This window comes from Phaseolus vulgaris, chromosome 3, assembly GCF_051622355.1.
Source record: "Phaseolus vulgaris cultivar YP4 chromosome 3, ASM5162235v1, whole genome shotgun sequence".
NCBI classification, from domain to species: domain Eukaryota; kingdom Viridiplantae; phylum Streptophyta; class Magnoliopsida; order Fabales; family Fabaceae; genus Phaseolus; species Phaseolus vulgaris.
The window spans coordinates 29,204,882-29,221,629 of NC_143500.1; the positions used below are offsets into that span (position 1 = coordinate 29,204,882).

Sequence of the window (16,748 nt, forward strand, 5' to 3'; positions counted from 1 at the left end):
CTCTTTAAGTCAAGGTTTCTGACTACTTTACCAAACTGTGTATTATTTGGGATGAGTTGGAAAATTTTCGACCTAACCTTCTATGCACCTGTTCTGTTAAGTGTTCGTGTTCTGTTCAAGCTGTGATAAACCAAAGAAAAGGTGAAGATCGTGCTATGCAATTCCTTAGGGGTTTGAATGATCAACAGTAACATTCGTTCACATGTTTTGCTCTTGGATCCTATATCTCCCATTCAAAAAAAAAATTTCTCTAGTTGTCCAACAAGAACGTCAATTATTTGTTGTTCTATAGTACTAATGCTAGTCGTACTATTTCATCCAATCCTTTGTTGTGTGATTTTTTTGGTAAACTATAGAAACCAATCTGGTAGAAAAGTCTGCACCTACTACGGATAAGTCACCCTGAGAATAGCAAGTTTTCAAATCGTTCCAAATTTCAACAACAACATCCATCCATATTATACTCTGTCTAATTGGGAGTGAAACAGAATGAACTAACCAGGAAACCACCATGTTATTGCATCGTGACCACGCAGAAAAATTTGGGTCATCTTTCGAAGGACGAGGGTGATCACCGAGGATGAACTCAACCTTGTTCTTGGTGCTTAGGGCGGTAATAGTTGAACGACTCCAAGAATGGTAATTTGTGGAGTCAAGAACTGGTGAGACCAGAGAGGTTGCGGGGTTTTCACTTGGGTGCAAATACAAGAAATTGTTTGTCGGTTGTTCCGATTGGATGGGCGACGTAACCTCCTTGTCAGCCATTGATCTGTGCAAGAAAAAGAGAAAATCAAAACGCTTAAGAAAATAAACGAAGAAATCCAAAAAATGGAAAACGCAAGATAAAACGAAAGCGAAAGGGAGAGAACAGAGTAGCGCAACAGTTCTTCATACGAAGAGCTCTGATACCATAGTGAAGGTGTAGAGCAGGAAAACAGAGGTAAAGAACAGTGTGTGCAAGATTGGCTGGTGGCAAACCCTGTGCACAGTGAATGCGAAGAACAAAAAGAGAGATAGAGTGAAGGAGAAAGATCGAGAACTAAGTAAAGAAAACGTAAAAGCTTATTATTGTTATTTAGTAAAAGCTACCGTTCATATATAGGAAAAGAAGAGCCTTGAAGTAGAATTAACGTACAAAATGGGTCAAACCCAATAATAAAAGAAAAGGCCATTAACAGTTTAAACTTCATATGTATTTTCTCTTCTAATCTATGTGGCACAGATACGGATACACTGACACGATATGGACACGGAGATACGTATAATCTCTAAAATGTAGGACATGGGGACACAGATCTATATATTATATAATTTTGAATTATATAAATTGAAAATAAATATTTATGTGCAAAAGTATGTTTCATATTCTTTTGGGAGCAGAAAGATATTTTTCATGACTGGTTCAAAAAAATTTGTTCCTTATTTTTATAATCATAATAAAAGTTTATATAATAAATTTGATTTTTAGAAAATTATTGTATTTATACTTTTTAAAATTGTGTTAGAATCGTGCTAGAATTTTAAAAAATCCAACAAATATGTTTGAATTGAACACTTCACCGATAAGTGTCATACGAGTGTCGACATCGATACGTGTGTCTGACACGGATATGTCATTTAAGATAAGTGTCTGAGTCTCATAACTTCTCACAAATTAGAAAAAAAGTGAATTATTGTTTATCACTTCGTCTTTATTTTTAGTAGGCATATTTTGATAGATGATAGGATGTTTTATACTTTCTATATAATATTATTATTTTTATTTTTTTTATTAAATACTACGAGTATGTGCGTTTTTATTAATGGATAGTAAATTTGGCCTATTAGTAAAATTTAAAAATAATGATAAATTAAATGGATTAACAAGTTTTATTAGTTTATATTCAATATTAGAGGTAGTATTACTAAACATTAGTTTCAAGACTAGGTTAATCTACTTGTAGTAATACTGATATCTGTTTGAAAGAAGGGAAAAAGAACGCGGAGGGATGGAAAATATAAAATAGACGTTTTCTTTTCTTGTTATAAGAAAAAAGAATAAGAAAAAAAAAATACGAGACATGATTTTTTAGTCCTTTCAAATTTGTAAAGAGAATGTACGGTCGGACCGGACGACCGAAGATATAAATTAATAATATAATATCATAAATACGTGGCAAGAAAGCAGTTACAACTAACGTTGAATGAGTCAATGATACACTGCGAAAGACACTCCCGTGATATCAGGAAGTCACTACACACGACTTGGAGACCACTACACACGTCTTAGTGAACTGATTATCTGGCCTACGTGGGAAGAAGTCCAAGTCAACCTATAAATAAGACTTCTGAGGGGGGAAAAGTACGTTTTTTCATATCCTAAGAGAATAGACTAAACACTAGCACTGACTTGAGCGTCGGAGTGCAATCGCAGGTACCCCCACCGACTGGCGAAGCACACGAGCTGGAGAGGAAAAGCTTTAAGAGATTGGAAGACTACTGACACGATAACGGATTGTGTACCAAGTGGACAATTTTACTTTGGCCCCAACATCCATACAGGTACAATTGGCGCCCACCGTGGGGTCCGGGTAATTTTAGCCTCCCAGACGCAAGGATTTCAGGAGGTAACGATGGTTTCGACGATGAACAACACCAACAATGATGGCATGGCGGAAGGACAAAGCTTGATGATCCAAGCCCTCCAAGCTCAGATGGAGGAACTGCGACAGAAGGGAATAGCGGATCAACTGCGTCACGAAGAGGATCAACGCAAACAGGAAGAAGAGTGGTGTCGGCAGGCAGATGAGATGGCTCACTTGAAAGAGCAAAACAAGAAACTGTTAGAGTAGATTGGAGAGTCGGTCAGAGAGGAACAATCCCACGCATCCAGGCCACCAACCCATCAAACTCACCAGATTCATCAGACGAATCACACTTTCCCCACACATCTAACTCACCAAAGCTCCAAAAATGTCCTTTTCAACAATGAAGAAAACCCCAAAGGCCACCCTTATACAAATGACATAATTGTTGCATCACTCCGTGATAAGTGGAGAGGTTTGACTATGAACCTCTATGATGGTTCCACTGACCTGGACGAACACTTAAATTATTTTTAAAACCCAAATGACCCTGTACACGGTCGATCAGACAGTATGGTGCAAGGTCTTCCCGACATCTCTTCGGGAAGGTCCTTTAGGATGATTTACAAGACTTCCTGTTAATTATGTGACGGACTTCAAAGTTTTGGAAACGAAGTTCACTACCCAATATGCAACGAGTAGACCTCATTGTGTCTCGTCCATGTCTCTCCTCAATGTGAAACAAGAAAAAGGTGAATCCCCGAGAGCCTTTATGGACAGATTCAGCAAAGTCTATATGGGAATTAGGAATGTAAATCCAGACATAGCAATGCATCACTTGGTCTCGGCCGTACTACCAGGTCGATTCACTGAAAGCCTCATAAAACGGTCACCGTGCAACATGGATGAACTGAGGACAAGGGCCACCAAATTCATGCAGATAGAAGAGCACATCGACTATCACATGAAAACACAGGTCGAAATCGCCGAAAAAGAAAGAGAGAGAAATAGGGGCACTCGTCCTCCCATGACAAGAACCAACCAATTCCGGTCAAACCGAGGTCCTCGGTTCCACCATTACACCCCTCTGACAGTACCTAGAGGGAAGGTGCTGGACGAAGCTTTACAGGCCGAGCTTATCTCGACACTCAAGCAAGCGCAAACACCACATAATGCAGATACAACCAAACGTTGCCAATATCATCGCAATTATGACCATACGACCAAAGGTTACCAAGCATTAAAGGATAAGATAGAAGAACTCGTCCAAGCAGGACACCTCTGCAAGTTTGTTAAAACAAGGTCACCTCAGCGTGACACTGACTATTCCAGAGACAAATAGCACTTTGGACAAAAGGACAATCGAAGCTGTAACGATTATCACCGTACGACCTGGCAAAAATGAAGTGAGAGTTCGGTCAGGCGTACTCGCCCCCAAAGTGAGAGCCCTGAGCACAGAAGCCGAACCAAACAAAAGGTTCACGAAGTCATTAACACCATCGTTGGCCCATTGTCACTCGGTGTACCACCTCAGGAGGTTAATTATATTGCAGACGGCTTCGCAGGTGGTGGATGCTCTAACTCTGCCAGGAAGAAACATCTGAGGGCGATTCAATCCGTCCATTCAACTTCGACACATAAACGTCCGCACATACCTTCAATCACCTTCACCGATGATGACTTCACCGCAATCGATCCAGCACAAGATGACCCCATGGTCATCACGGTGGAGATAGACAAATTTGTGATTGCTAAAGTTCTGGTGGATCAGGGCAGCTCGGTCAACATTTTATATTGGGAAACTTTTAAGAAGATGCGAATTTCGGAAGCAGAGATACAACCTTATGATGAATAGATAGTTGGATTTTCAGGAGAACGGGTGGATACTAAGGGGTACATTGATTTATTTACCACCTTTGGCGATGATTATCTTAGTAAGACAATCAAAGTCCGATACTTGTTGGTTAATGCCAACACTTCTTACAACATACTGCTCGGACGTCCTTCTTTCAACAGGTTAAAGGCTATTGTTTCTACTCCTCATTTGGCTATGAAATTTCCTTCTATCAATGGAGATATTGCAATAGTGCATGTTGACCAAAAGACTGCACAGGGGTGCTATGTAGCAAGCCTAAAAGTCGAGCCAACTAGGCAATTATATACTACGATAGACGACTGATCCCCCAGCAGAAGGGGACGATCGTTGGAGAGGCGTTATAGGGGCAAAAATTCCAAAAGACACTTGGTTGCCCTAGTAGATCTGGATCCACGGCTGGATGATCCTCGCATGGAGGCTGGAGAAGACCTTCAGCAAATATTCCTTCAAGACAACGACCGCAAAACATACATAGGAACATCCCTGAAGTCTGACGATCGAGAGGTGATAAGCAAAACCTTGATAGAAAATGCAAATCTTTTTGCCTAGACCACTGCAGACATGCCCAGGGTAAATCCTAATGTCATCACTCATCGTCTTTCTGTATATAAAGAAGCCAGACCGATAGCACAAAAGAAGAGAAAATTAGGCGAAGAAAGACGCAAGGTCGCCTGAGAAGAAACTGATAAGTTGATTCAGGCCGACTTCATCTAGAAAGCCCACTACACTACGTGGTTAGCTAACGTAGTAATGGTAAAGAAGTCTAATGGTAAGTGGCGAATGTGTGTAGACTACACGGACCTAAACAAGGCATGCCCCAAGGATTCTTACCCACTGTCGACTATCGATCGGCTGGTCGACGGAGCTGCTGGGCATCAGATCCTCAGTTTTCTGAACGCATACTCAGGATATAATCAAATCCAGATGCACCCACGGGATATGGAGAAAACAACCTTTATGACAGACTCTAACAATTTTTATTATGAAATCATGTCGTTCGGCCTAAAAAATGTTGGAGCCACATATCAACGTTTAATGGATCATGTTTTCCATGACATGATCAGAAGAAATGTTGAAGTATATGTTGATGACATTGTTGTCAAATCTGACTCATGTGAATAACATGTATCAGATTTGAAAGAAGTTTTCCAAGCTTTACGCAAGTACCGCATGCGCCTAAATTTTGACAAGTGTGCGTTCGGTGTGGAAGGAGGAAAGTTCTTAGGTTTTATGCTCACTCATCAGGGCATAGAAGCAAACCCTGAGAAATGCAAAGCTATTGCAGAAATGCGCAGTCCAAACAGCATTAAAGAAATCCAAAGGTTAGTCGAACGGCTCACCTCTTTGTCTCGGTTTGTTCCGAAATTGGCAGAACGAACGAGACCGATCATCCAACAACTAAAAAAGGCGTTTAAGTTTGAGTGGACCACTGAGTGTGAACAAATTTTTCAACAATTGAAAACATTCCTGACATCCCCACCAATTATCCAAAAACCTAACACACGAGAACTTATTATCGTCTACCTTACCGTGTCAAATGAAGCAATAAGTTCGGTCCTAGTACAAGATATAGAGGCAGAGGAACGATCGGTGTACTTTGTTAGCCGAGTACTTCACGACGCAGAAATCAAATATCAAATGGTTGAAAAATTCGCATTGGCCTTAGTGATCACCGCCCAAAGGATGCGAATGTTTTTCCAAAATCATTAAATCATAGTTAAGACAAACTATCCCATTATGAAAATCTTGACTAAGCCAGATTTGGCCGAACGAATGATAGGATGGGCAATCGAATTGTCCGAATTTCATATTCAATATTAGCCCAGGGGGGCAATTAAATCTCAGGCCCTCGCCGATTTTGCAGCAGAACTAACTCCACAATCGGCTGAGGACAAACATTCTAAGTGGATTTTATATGTAGATGGCTCTTTAAATAACCGATCATGCGACGCAGGAGTAGTATTGGAAGGACCAGGTGAAATTTTCGTTGAGCATGCTCTGAAATTTGAGTTCAAGACTTCAAATAATCAGGCCGAGTATGAGGCCATCATAGTCGGGCTCTACCTGGCCAATGAATTAGAAGTAACTAAATTAATTTGCAAAACCGACTCGCGACTCGTGGTCGGACAACTTACAGAAGAATACAATGTAAGGGAAACTTTGCTTCAGTAGTATTTTCATTTCATTCGAAATCTGTTAACCAAATTTGAAGAGGTATCGTTCAAACACGTCCGAAGAGAAAATAACACTCGTGTGGACGCTCTATCACGATTGGCCACCACCAAAACATAAAGGAGTTCATCGGTTAGTCGTACACGTTACGTTGACCAAGCCAATGTTGGCATAGGAGAATGTATGGCGACTGATACTCAGCCAAATTGGATGACCCCCATCAAACAGTATTTAATGGATGGAGTATGTGACCCACACTTAGAGTAAACGATGAAACAACATACCACTCGGTTTGTACTCATTGACCAAGACCTTTATAGGCGTGGATACACTCGTCCACTCTTAAAGTACCTTACTCTTGAACAAACCACTTACGTGATGACCGAGTTGCACGAGGGGATATGCGGAACTCACTCGAGGGCGCGAACCATGGCCGCCAAAGTATTACGGGTCGGGTATTATTGGCCGACCGTGCAAGGGGATTGCACAAAATTCGTTCGGAAATGCTTAAAATGCCAAGAGTACGACACCTTGTCACACCAAAAGCCTGAAAATCTACATTACATTTTGTCTCCATGGCCATTCGTACAATGGGGAATGGATATAATCGGACCTTTCGCACTTTGCAAGGGACAATGTAAATTCTTGCTGGTCGGCATTGATTACTTCACTAAGTGGATCGAGGTCGAACCCTTGACAGCTATAACTGCACGAAACATTCAAAATTTTGTATGGAAGAATATCGTTTGTCGATTTGGCCTACCCCAGGTTATCATCACCGATAACGGTCAACAGTTCACCGACCGAGGTTTAACGGAGTTTTACGACAAACTCAACATTAAACACATTACAAGCTCGGTCGAGCACCCACAAACCAACAGCCAAGCAGAGGCCGTCAATAAGGTCATCCTCAACTAACTTAAAAAGAGACTTGGTTCAGCCAAAGGAAATTGGACTAAGGAACTTCTGGAGGTTCTGTGGGCCTACAGGTGTACCCCACAATCTACAACTCAAGAGACGCCCTATAGTTTGACGTACGACACTGAAGCCATGATTCTAGTCGAGATAGGTGAACCTTCATTACGACGACAAACGTTAGACTTAGACTTAAACAAGGAAAGCCTGTTGGTCGGCCTTGACCTTATCAACGAGCTAAGAGACAAGTGCAAAATACGAGAAGAAGCATGCAAAATGCGAGCAACAAGGCGGTAAAACTCGAAGATAAAGCCACGAAGCTTCCAAAAAGGGGACTTAGTCTGGCGTATGCGCAGCGACGCCCGGAAGGACGACGGAAAATTTCCAAGCAACTGGGAAGGTCCATTCCGCATTACCGACACAGCGGCCGGAAGAGCATATTATTTAGAATATTTATCAGGAAAATTTGTACCGAGAACGTGGAATGCCACGCATCTCAAATTCTACTACTGCTGATAAATAAAATTAGTGCACTCTTTCCTCGCTCGGTTATTTTATCCCTAACGAGGGTTTTCGACCGAGAAGGTTTTAACGAGGCACTTTAAAAGTCATTTCTGAAAAGCATATGCGATTAATTGTTATTTACTGAAGCGTTCGGTCAGAAATTAATAACTTAAGCGTTATTTACGAAATCCTTGGTCAGAAACAAATAACTTAAATGTTAATTGTTATTTACCGAAGCATTCGGTCAGAAATTAATAACTTAAGCGTTATTTACCAAATCCTTGGTCAGAAACAAATAACTTAAATGTTAATCGTTATTTACCGAAACGTTCGGTCAAAAATTAATAACTTAAGCGATATTTACCAAATCCTTGGTCAGAAACAAATAACTTAAATGTTAATTGTTATTTACCGAAACGTTCGGTCAGAAATTAATAACTTAAGCATTATTTACCAAATCCTTGGTCAGAAACAAATAACTTAAATGTTAATTGTTATTTACTGGAGCGTTCGGTCAGAAATTAATAACTTAAGCGTTATTTACCAAATCCTTGATTAGAAACAAACAATTTAAATGTTCATTGTTATTTACTGAAGCGTTCGGCCAGAAATTAATAACTTAAGCGTTATTTACCAAATCATTTGTCAGAAACAAACAACTTAAATGTTAATTGTTATTTACCGAAGCGTTTGGTCAGAAATTAATAACTTAAGCGTTCTTTACCAAATCCTTGGTCAGAAACAAATAACTTAAATGTTAATTGTTATTTACCGAAGCGTTCGGTCAGGAATTAGTAACTTAAATGTTATTTACCAAATCTTCGGTCAGAAATAAAAAACCTAAGTGTTAATTGTTATTTATCAAAGTGTTAGGTCAAACATGAGATCAAAGTTGCTCAAAAGAAACATAGTTATATAAAGTCATAGTCATAAAGGCAATTGTTCAAAGCAATTTAAACTAAAACAGTTAGAAATGCAATAAATTGTTTTAAGCCCACAACCCAGGTCCAGGCAAACTCTAATTCAAATGATTTCGATGGTCTCATCCGGTTGAGCGGTTTCAATCGACTGATCTTCCATGGTTTGGTTGGAATTATCAGTACCTTCCCCAAGTGGCACTAACTGGCTGTTCACAACATCTTTCTCCAGGTCGTACCACGAGTCCTCAGCCAGCACGCCATGGAAGAAAGCTACCTGACGAACGCCTTGATTGAAGCTTTCCTCGCTAACGCGCATCATGAACTCTTGGTACTTTTCAATCTCAACATTAAGAGATTATTTCCGGGCCTCCGCATCAATTTTTTCTTTCAAAAGATCATCTCGTCCAGCCATCACTTTGATAAGAGTGGCCTTCAGAGCTTCTTGTTCCTCTTTGGCCAGCTGACCCTTTTTCTGCATCTCTTCTCGGCAGGCATCTGCAACCTCTAGGGCATTCTTTAAGGAGAGGGCCGAGTCCTCGAGTTTGGCTTTCAATTTGGGAACCACCACCGACTGGGTTCTATTCAACTCGTCCCCAATCGTCCTACCCACGACGACCACCCGACATTGTAAGTCCACCAATTCTTCTACCAAATCCTTGGTAGCAATGGCCACCAACACACCTTCATCTTCAGGACAAAGATCGAATTGCATGGTAGGAGCTACTCTGATTGACAAACCCAACATGGTAAGTGGCTTTCCATCGGACGACGATCCTACGTCAGGACTAACTTGGGTCTTTGGGGGACGCCCCCTTTTTCGGTTACCAGCCGGAGCAACCGCTACCACGGGCGGCACTATATCCTCCACAACAGCTTTAGAGGTTGCAATCCTGGTCAGACTGCTTAGCTTCCGCCCGTCCACCTATCGTTTCATATTTTTCATGGATTTACTAAGAGAAAGATCCATCTTCAAGATAATTTCTGCAAAATACATGTACAATTAAACCATATTAACTTAGTAGAAGGACGACCAAACGCAAAGAAATTCACATACCATTTAAATCTGCCCATTTCTTGGACGACCCATACAAAGCTACCAGTTCTCGGGTGGGCAGCTTACAAGGCAATTGATTAATGACCACTAAGATCTCCTTGTCGAAGGGTGACAACGACGACCACAACCAACTACCAAGTTGGGTGGGCTTCTCCGTCCAATGGAAGGGAAATTTGGTCGTCTCATCCGCATTGTAAAAGAGGTCTCGGCCGTCAGGTTCCACAAAAATCTTAAAATAGTTTTCTTTGAAATTTTTATATGAGGTAGTAAAGGCAGCGAAACGGACATTCCCCGGTTGGGTAGACAACAACAACCAACTTACAGGGGTACTTGGATGCGTGTTATAGTAATATAGAAACGACTCAGGGGTAGGCTCAAATTTAAAAACATGACATAGCACTCGAAATGCTTGAAGAATTACCCATGAGTTGGGATGCAACTGCGTGGGCGCAACATTAAGAATCCGAAGGACTCCCATAGTAAATTTATCAAAAGGAAAGGTAACATGTAGGTTGGAAAAAAACGTACTATACACAAAAAAGAAGTCATGTGGCGCATTTTCCAGACCGTGGCACACACGGTCGGTCACGCCACAAATGTCCGCGGTTATTGCCTCGGATGGGCAGTCAGGTGTCAAAAAATTATCATTTGCATAAAGAAATTTATCTAAGTCATCAGAGGTCCTAACCCTAGTTGGGATTTTGAGGACTGACGGATCAACCCAATTATAGCTTGGACCGTCCGACGACTGACTCGTACTACTAGATGCGGTGCGAGTCACAGACTACTCGGCATTGACAGTACTATGGGAAGATTCTACTGAAGAAGGCATTACTAACCTCGACGAAAACAGACTCGACACTCGGAGCAAATAACGCAAGCCTTGTAAGAGAAGAGAAAGTGTAAACCTTCAAACTTATCAGCAAAGTGCTATTTATAGCCATCATAGTAAGAGAGAGAAATCCTCCTCATTCGTCCAACACCGTTGGATCTAAGATGATCTAATGGTCAATATCATTCGGCATGCGAAACGACACGCAATCTCCACTGTCAAAGGCATCCAATGAAACAATGCAACGTGAAATGGCGGCTCTACCAAACGTCACCTCTTATCACATCTCTGCTAAGCATTTAAATTTGCCACCTATCGCGCATTATCTTAAAATCCCTAGCCATTCTATACGACTCTTCGGCATTACATCTCCTCGAGCCTGGGGGGCAAGTGTATCGGTCGAACCCCGAACGACCGTAGATATGAATTAATAATATAACATGATAAATATGTGGCAAGAAAGTAGTTACAACTAACGTTGAATGAGTCAAGGACACACTGCGAAAGACACTCCCGTGATATCAGGAAGCCACTACACACAACCTGAAGACCACTACACACGTCTTAGTGAACTAATTATCTGTTCCACGTGGGAAGAGACCCAAGTCAACCTATAAATAAGACTTCTGATGGGGAAAATGTACGCTTTTTCATATTTTAGGAAAACAAACTAAACACTAGCACAAACTTGAGCGTCAGAGTGCAATCGTAGGTACCCCACCGACCAGCGGAACACACGAATTAGAGAAAAAAAGCTTTGAGAGATTGAAAGACTATTGACACGACAACGGATTGTGTACCAAGTAGACAATTTTACTTCGGTCCCGACATCCATCCAGGTAGAGAGAACAAGAAAGTGTCATGTTATATTTAAAATATCAAATTTTTTTATCGCACGTAAAAATACTCATGTCAGTGTTCAAACTAGTATAGTAATAACAGATAGGTTTCCAATTGTTTTACAACTTTTAATTAGGTCTTTTTAATATTTCTTTAACGAGAAATAATTAGTTGACTTCAATAAGTAACTTGAAAAAATTACTTTCTAACTCATAATTTATTTTCTTTAATCTAATGGTTCTAAAGAGTAATTTATTTTATCCATTACATTTTAGGAAAATAAAATATAAGAATAAAGAGTAATTTTCTTATAGTTACTCCATAAATAATTTAATATATATTTTTAATTGGATCCTTTATTTTTTTTTTAATTTGGTCCTGGAATTAAATTGCAGTGAGCAAACTGTTTTCTTTACAAAGCATGTCTGTCTGTAAGAAGGAAAAAAAAAAGCAGGATATCTATGTTTGTCCTACTTATATAATTATATTACATAATTGTTTGTCCTATAACATTTACACCATCAGGATCTACAATTATACCATCCACACCTAAATGATGAAATGGAAAAATTATAACACAGAAAAAGGAGGAAAAAAAAACTGTTTTAAATTATTTAGTTTGATTTTTAACCTTGTACATTCAACCAATTTCACATTACCCCTATTTTTGGAGGAACCTGTTTTTAGTATTTATATTTATTTGTACATTAATTAATTTAGTATTTAAACTTTAAATATGAGGAATATAGTTTATCCTCTCTAAAAGTTTGTAGTATTTTCTAAAGTTAAAAAAATAAATTCATAAATATAATAATAATAGGCTGAACTTGAATACAGGTGCTAAGAAAAATTTCTTAAACAAAAAAAAATGAAATAAATAATTCCTTAAATTGCTTGGGTTTGAAATGAGTGGTAATTGAGATCGTTGAAGAACAGAAAGCAGAGAAACCAAAAGTAAAAGAAGAGGAGTTTAGATAGAGCGAGAAGGTTGTGAAATGGCAGGGGTAGCTTGTCAGAAGATTCTGGAATTGAGCACTAAGATCGTCGCTGTTGGAAGAAACTACGCTGCCCACGCCAAAGAGCTTGGCAACGCCGTTCCCAAGGTACTTTCTCTCTCTCTGCACACACACAGATTCCCTTTCCCATGTTTCATAATCTAATTACGAATTGCAAGTGTTTTCGATTCTCAGGAGCCGGTGTTGTTTCTGAAACCGACGTCGTCTTACTTGAAAAACGGCGGAACCATCCAAATTCCACACAACGAGGGCTCTCTGCACCATGAGGTTGAGCTCGCCGTAGTCATCGCCAAGAAAGCGCGTGATGTGTCAGAATCCTCTGCCATGGATTACGTCGCCGGTATTCACTCATCTTACCTTAACCCTTACATGTGCCTTATTGCTATTTTACTTTAGATCACTCTCAATATCCTAGTCCTGTTTCTTTTATTTCTAAGAAAATTATGGTAAATAATATACTCTGTATATCAAAGGATTTTTGCATCTTTGAACGTTTTTTAGGAGAAAAATTAAATTTGTTTTTTCATGAGCTAAAGTTATTTTTAAGTATGAGTTAATTTGTAGATATTTTCTCATCTTTGCTTTTCTAGAAGATGGTTTTTAGCTTAAGCTTATGCTAATTTGAGCTTATAATTTTTTTTTCTTTTTCTTTTTGTATTTTTCTCTTAAAAAATGCATATAAAAAGTTTATTCAAAACTGTGAAAGTTTGACTCTCGTCCAACTGGTATGAATAGGGAGTTGATTGTTTTTTCCTGATATTACTTTAGAAGTCAGGTTCTTTGATTGGTTGATAATGTAAAAACTTCTACGTAGAAATCAACTCTTGTTATAATACCAAAGAAAGTTGGTACAATTGGTAAGGATAAATTAGAACTCCTTTGAAAAAAGCATCCCACATTACTGATGTGAGGACATTTTTAGTGAGTAAGTTGTTAGTTTTATGAGCACCCCTGAATCATGTGGCATGCCCTGGCTTGGGTAGTCCACGGATTCACCTAAACTTTCATTAAATAACAAAACTATGTTTACAATGGATAAATAAAGATGGATACATTTTGGTATATCAGGTTATGCACTGGCTCTGGATATGACTGCTAGGGACCTTCAAGCTGCTGCAAAGGTATTTTGGAACTTAAATACAATCAAGTTTTTAGAGAATTATTTTTACTATGTTGCAGAACATAAAGAAAAACCCTGTAAAACAATTGGAGTTACAATGTTGGGATGTTAACAAATATGAAATTTGTGTGGGAATTCCCTTTTGTTTTTTGGCATGTGTCATATTTTGTGTTCAAATAGTTTTGCACGTATGATTTAGACATGTTATTTTCGTAATCTGATCAGCGATGTTTACTTTTCCTCGTTTATTCTTAGTCTGCAGGTCTTCCATGGAGTTTGGCAAAAGGCCAGGACACTTTCACTCCAATTAGTTCAATTGTAAGAAATTGCATGCTACAATGCTTATTTATGCTGAAACTATTTTATAATGCTGTTGTTAGAGAAACATGTTCACTTGGTCATAGATAGTGTTAAGGAGTCGAGAACTACTGAGAATGATAATACAAATTTCAGCTGTTCATAACTTTTTCAAGAATATTTAATCTACATTCGCCAGTATTACCCTGGTGCAGATCTGGGAGTAGACATGTACCGCTGGTAAAATTGGTGATGTGGGGCTTTTGCAATAAAAGAACTTTTACCAGCTTCTTTTGCATAAGTAGTACTGTAGTCAATAGATCTGTAATTCAGTTATACCCTTTATTCTAATAAGGTGAAATTTAAAATTGTACAAGTAATGGATGAGATGTGTTCACTTGTGAACATGATCTTGCTCATCTACTTAGATAACGAGCCATATTCTTCCACTGTACTTTTCTTTATGCAGTTGCCAAAGACTGCAGTGCCAAACCCTGATGATCTAGAATTATGGTTGAAGGTTTGAGATATTCTATACTTTTCTCATTATCATTTGGTTGGTTCTAATATAATTGATTGTGCATTGCTTCAATGATGCATCAGAAACATAACTAATTGAAGAGAGAAATGGACTTGCTTTGATATAGGTAGATGAGGAAATTCGGCAAAAGGGCTCAACCAAGGACATGATCTTTAAGATCCCATTTCTAATTAGCTATATAAGCTCTGTAATGACATTGTTTGAAGGAGATGTTATACTAACTGGTATGTGGCATTACTTCTCTATCTGCATATTTATACCTATGTGTTAGTTTAATTGATGAAAAAAGGTCAATAGTGATCTTAGCATACTGTGTGTCATTTAACTTATCATTTGGGCAAATGGGAATTGGTTCAACTGATAGAATCGAGCATTCTTGATTCAAAGGTTTTTACTTCATCTATAAGCCTTCACTGAAACTTATGGCATGTCTTAGGTATATAAAAGTAAAACAGATTGCAATAAAAAAAGTTACACCTTCATACATAGAAACAGAACTATGCTAATTCTGTTATCACACAGTGGTGATGGGAAACTTTGTTATTACGACCTGGCAGTGAAGTTATTTTGCCTCAGAATCCTCCTCCATTGGATCATTATTGAGGCCCGTAGGATTACAAGATCTTAATATGCACAACCCTAGTCACAGCTTGCTCTGTAGCCGTTGAATGTCTAGCTCAAGAAGGTAGCATTGGGTAATGCGCCCGATTGAGCTACAGTCAGTTTAATATAACTAGTTGAAAATGTTGGCTTGATATTTGCACGTCTTCACATTTTATTAAAAGAATAATAATAATGTCTTAATTTAGTAATATGTATTTATTAGCATTTAATATTTAAAAATAGCAACTTGAGATAGGAGAGAGTTGACCCAGGCAACGCCAATCTCGATTCAACTACATACAGTTGGTGTAAGGGGAGAACAGCTGTCTATTATTTAAAATTATTGACATTTCATACTATATACAGGCATATACATATATAATGTGGCAAATATATATTTTGTGAAGTTCAAATTTTGAGCATATTGAAACTAAAATATTTAATTATTGAGTAACTTGAGACTTCGAGGTAAGTTAAACTTGAGCTGAGAAAATTGGTTCTATTTCTTATTGAAGCTAAACTTTGAGCTAGGCTTAGAGCTCGACTCACTTCCCTTTCTTTGTCCGGTTCCTTTATTGATTAAATACAATACATGCATTGCAGGGATAGATGAATTAAATAGGGGAATCTGAGACCCTTGCTCAGTTAACAGACATTTTGATGATGTGCAGGCACTCCCCCGGGTGTTGGACCAGTGAAAGAGGGTCAAACAATTACTGCCGGTATTACAGACCTTGTGGATGTACAGTTCAATGTTGAGAAAAGAGCAAGGCCTATACATTCTTGATAAACCCTGGATGCTACTTCAGTTCTACGAGAAACAGGGGACTCAATAAATGTTATATGGACTTCAGAGTTCAGATTTACTGACACTTGGCACAGTATTTTTTATTTTTCAATTTATTTATGGTCTTCGATTTAGTGCTCTAGATCTTGGTGGGTGTGCTGCTCTAGACTTTTGTCACTATAATGGTTATGATGATATGAGCGCGCTGTTATATACCGTGGATAATGGTGACTGAGAGCCCATGAATTAAAAAAAAATGGTCTTCAATTATCATGAAATGATGTCATGGATATAACTATAACTATGTAAATAGCAATTTAGACAACAAAATACCCCTGAAAAAAAAACAAGCATAGAAGAATCAATATTTTAATTTTGATACGATGCAAGCTGAAAGTAAGAGTTGGTGCATGACGAAAGATCTCTCTCTACGTATACTACGAGGATGTTTAAAGGTCTTCAATTTCCTTGTCTGTGGAGTACAAAAGGATTTTAGAAATTCTGATACAGTGATGAAGCGGAGAAGGGGAAGAACACATAAAGCTAGAAAAATAAGTGCTGGGATAGAGATATATATAACAGAATAAAAATAACAACTTTTAGGATAAAATAACATAACCAAGAACATGCATACTCTTCTCGTCTAGTGGGATATATAATACCCTTTGAAAAGTTAATTGTCCTCCTCGTCTACTAGGATATATAAT

The 16,748-nt window shown here is 38.7% G+C and overlaps 2 protein-coding genes across 2 annotated transcripts; both read left to right on the plus strand.

Annotated features, from left to right (window-relative positions):
- Positions 1 to 3,285: 3,285 nt before the first annotated feature.
- LOC137839460 (uncharacterized) lies at positions 3,286 to 3,906 on the plus strand. Its single transcript, XM_068648574.2, has one exon. The coding sequence runs from the start codon at positions 3,286 to 3,288 to the stop codon at positions 3,904 to 3,906; it is 621 nt and encodes a 206-aa protein (XP_068504675.1).
- An 8,602-nt stretch (positions 3,907 to 12,508) lies between these two features.
- LOC137806951 (Fumarylacetoacetate (FAA) hydrolase family) lies at positions 12,509 to 16,319 on the plus strand. Its single transcript, XM_068607349.2, has 7 exons — positions 12,509 to 12,780; positions 12,868 to 13,033; positions 13,762 to 13,814; positions 14,069 to 14,131; positions 14,580 to 14,630; positions 14,758 to 14,875; positions 15,926 to 16,319. The coding sequence occupies exons 1-7, from the start codon at positions 12,673 to 12,675 to the stop codon at positions 16,039 to 16,041; spliced, it is 675 nt and encodes a 224-aa protein (XP_068463450.1). The 5' UTR covers positions 12,509 to 12,672; the 3' UTR covers positions 16,042 to 16,319.
- The last annotated feature ends 429 nt before the right edge of the window (positions 16,320 to 16,748 follow it).

Bases quoted from the DNA above. Each gene is read 5' to 3' on its own strand.
- LOC137839460 (XM_068648574.2), top strand. From the start codon at position 3,286: ATGTCTCTCCTCAATGTGAAACAAGAAAAAGGTGAATCCCCGAGAGCC.
- LOC137806951 (XM_068607349.2), top strand. From the start codon at position 12,673: ATGGCAGGGGTAGCTTGTCAGAAGATTCTGGAATTGAGCACTAAGATC. The intron at 14,631-14,757 runs GTTTGAGATATT...GCTTTGATATAG, and splicing joins ATCTAGAATTATGGTTGAAG to GTAGATGAGGAAATTCGGCA. The intron at 14,876-15,925 runs GTATGTGGCATT...GATGATGTGCAG, and splicing joins AGGAGATGTTATACTAACTG to GCACTCCCCCGGGTGTTGGA.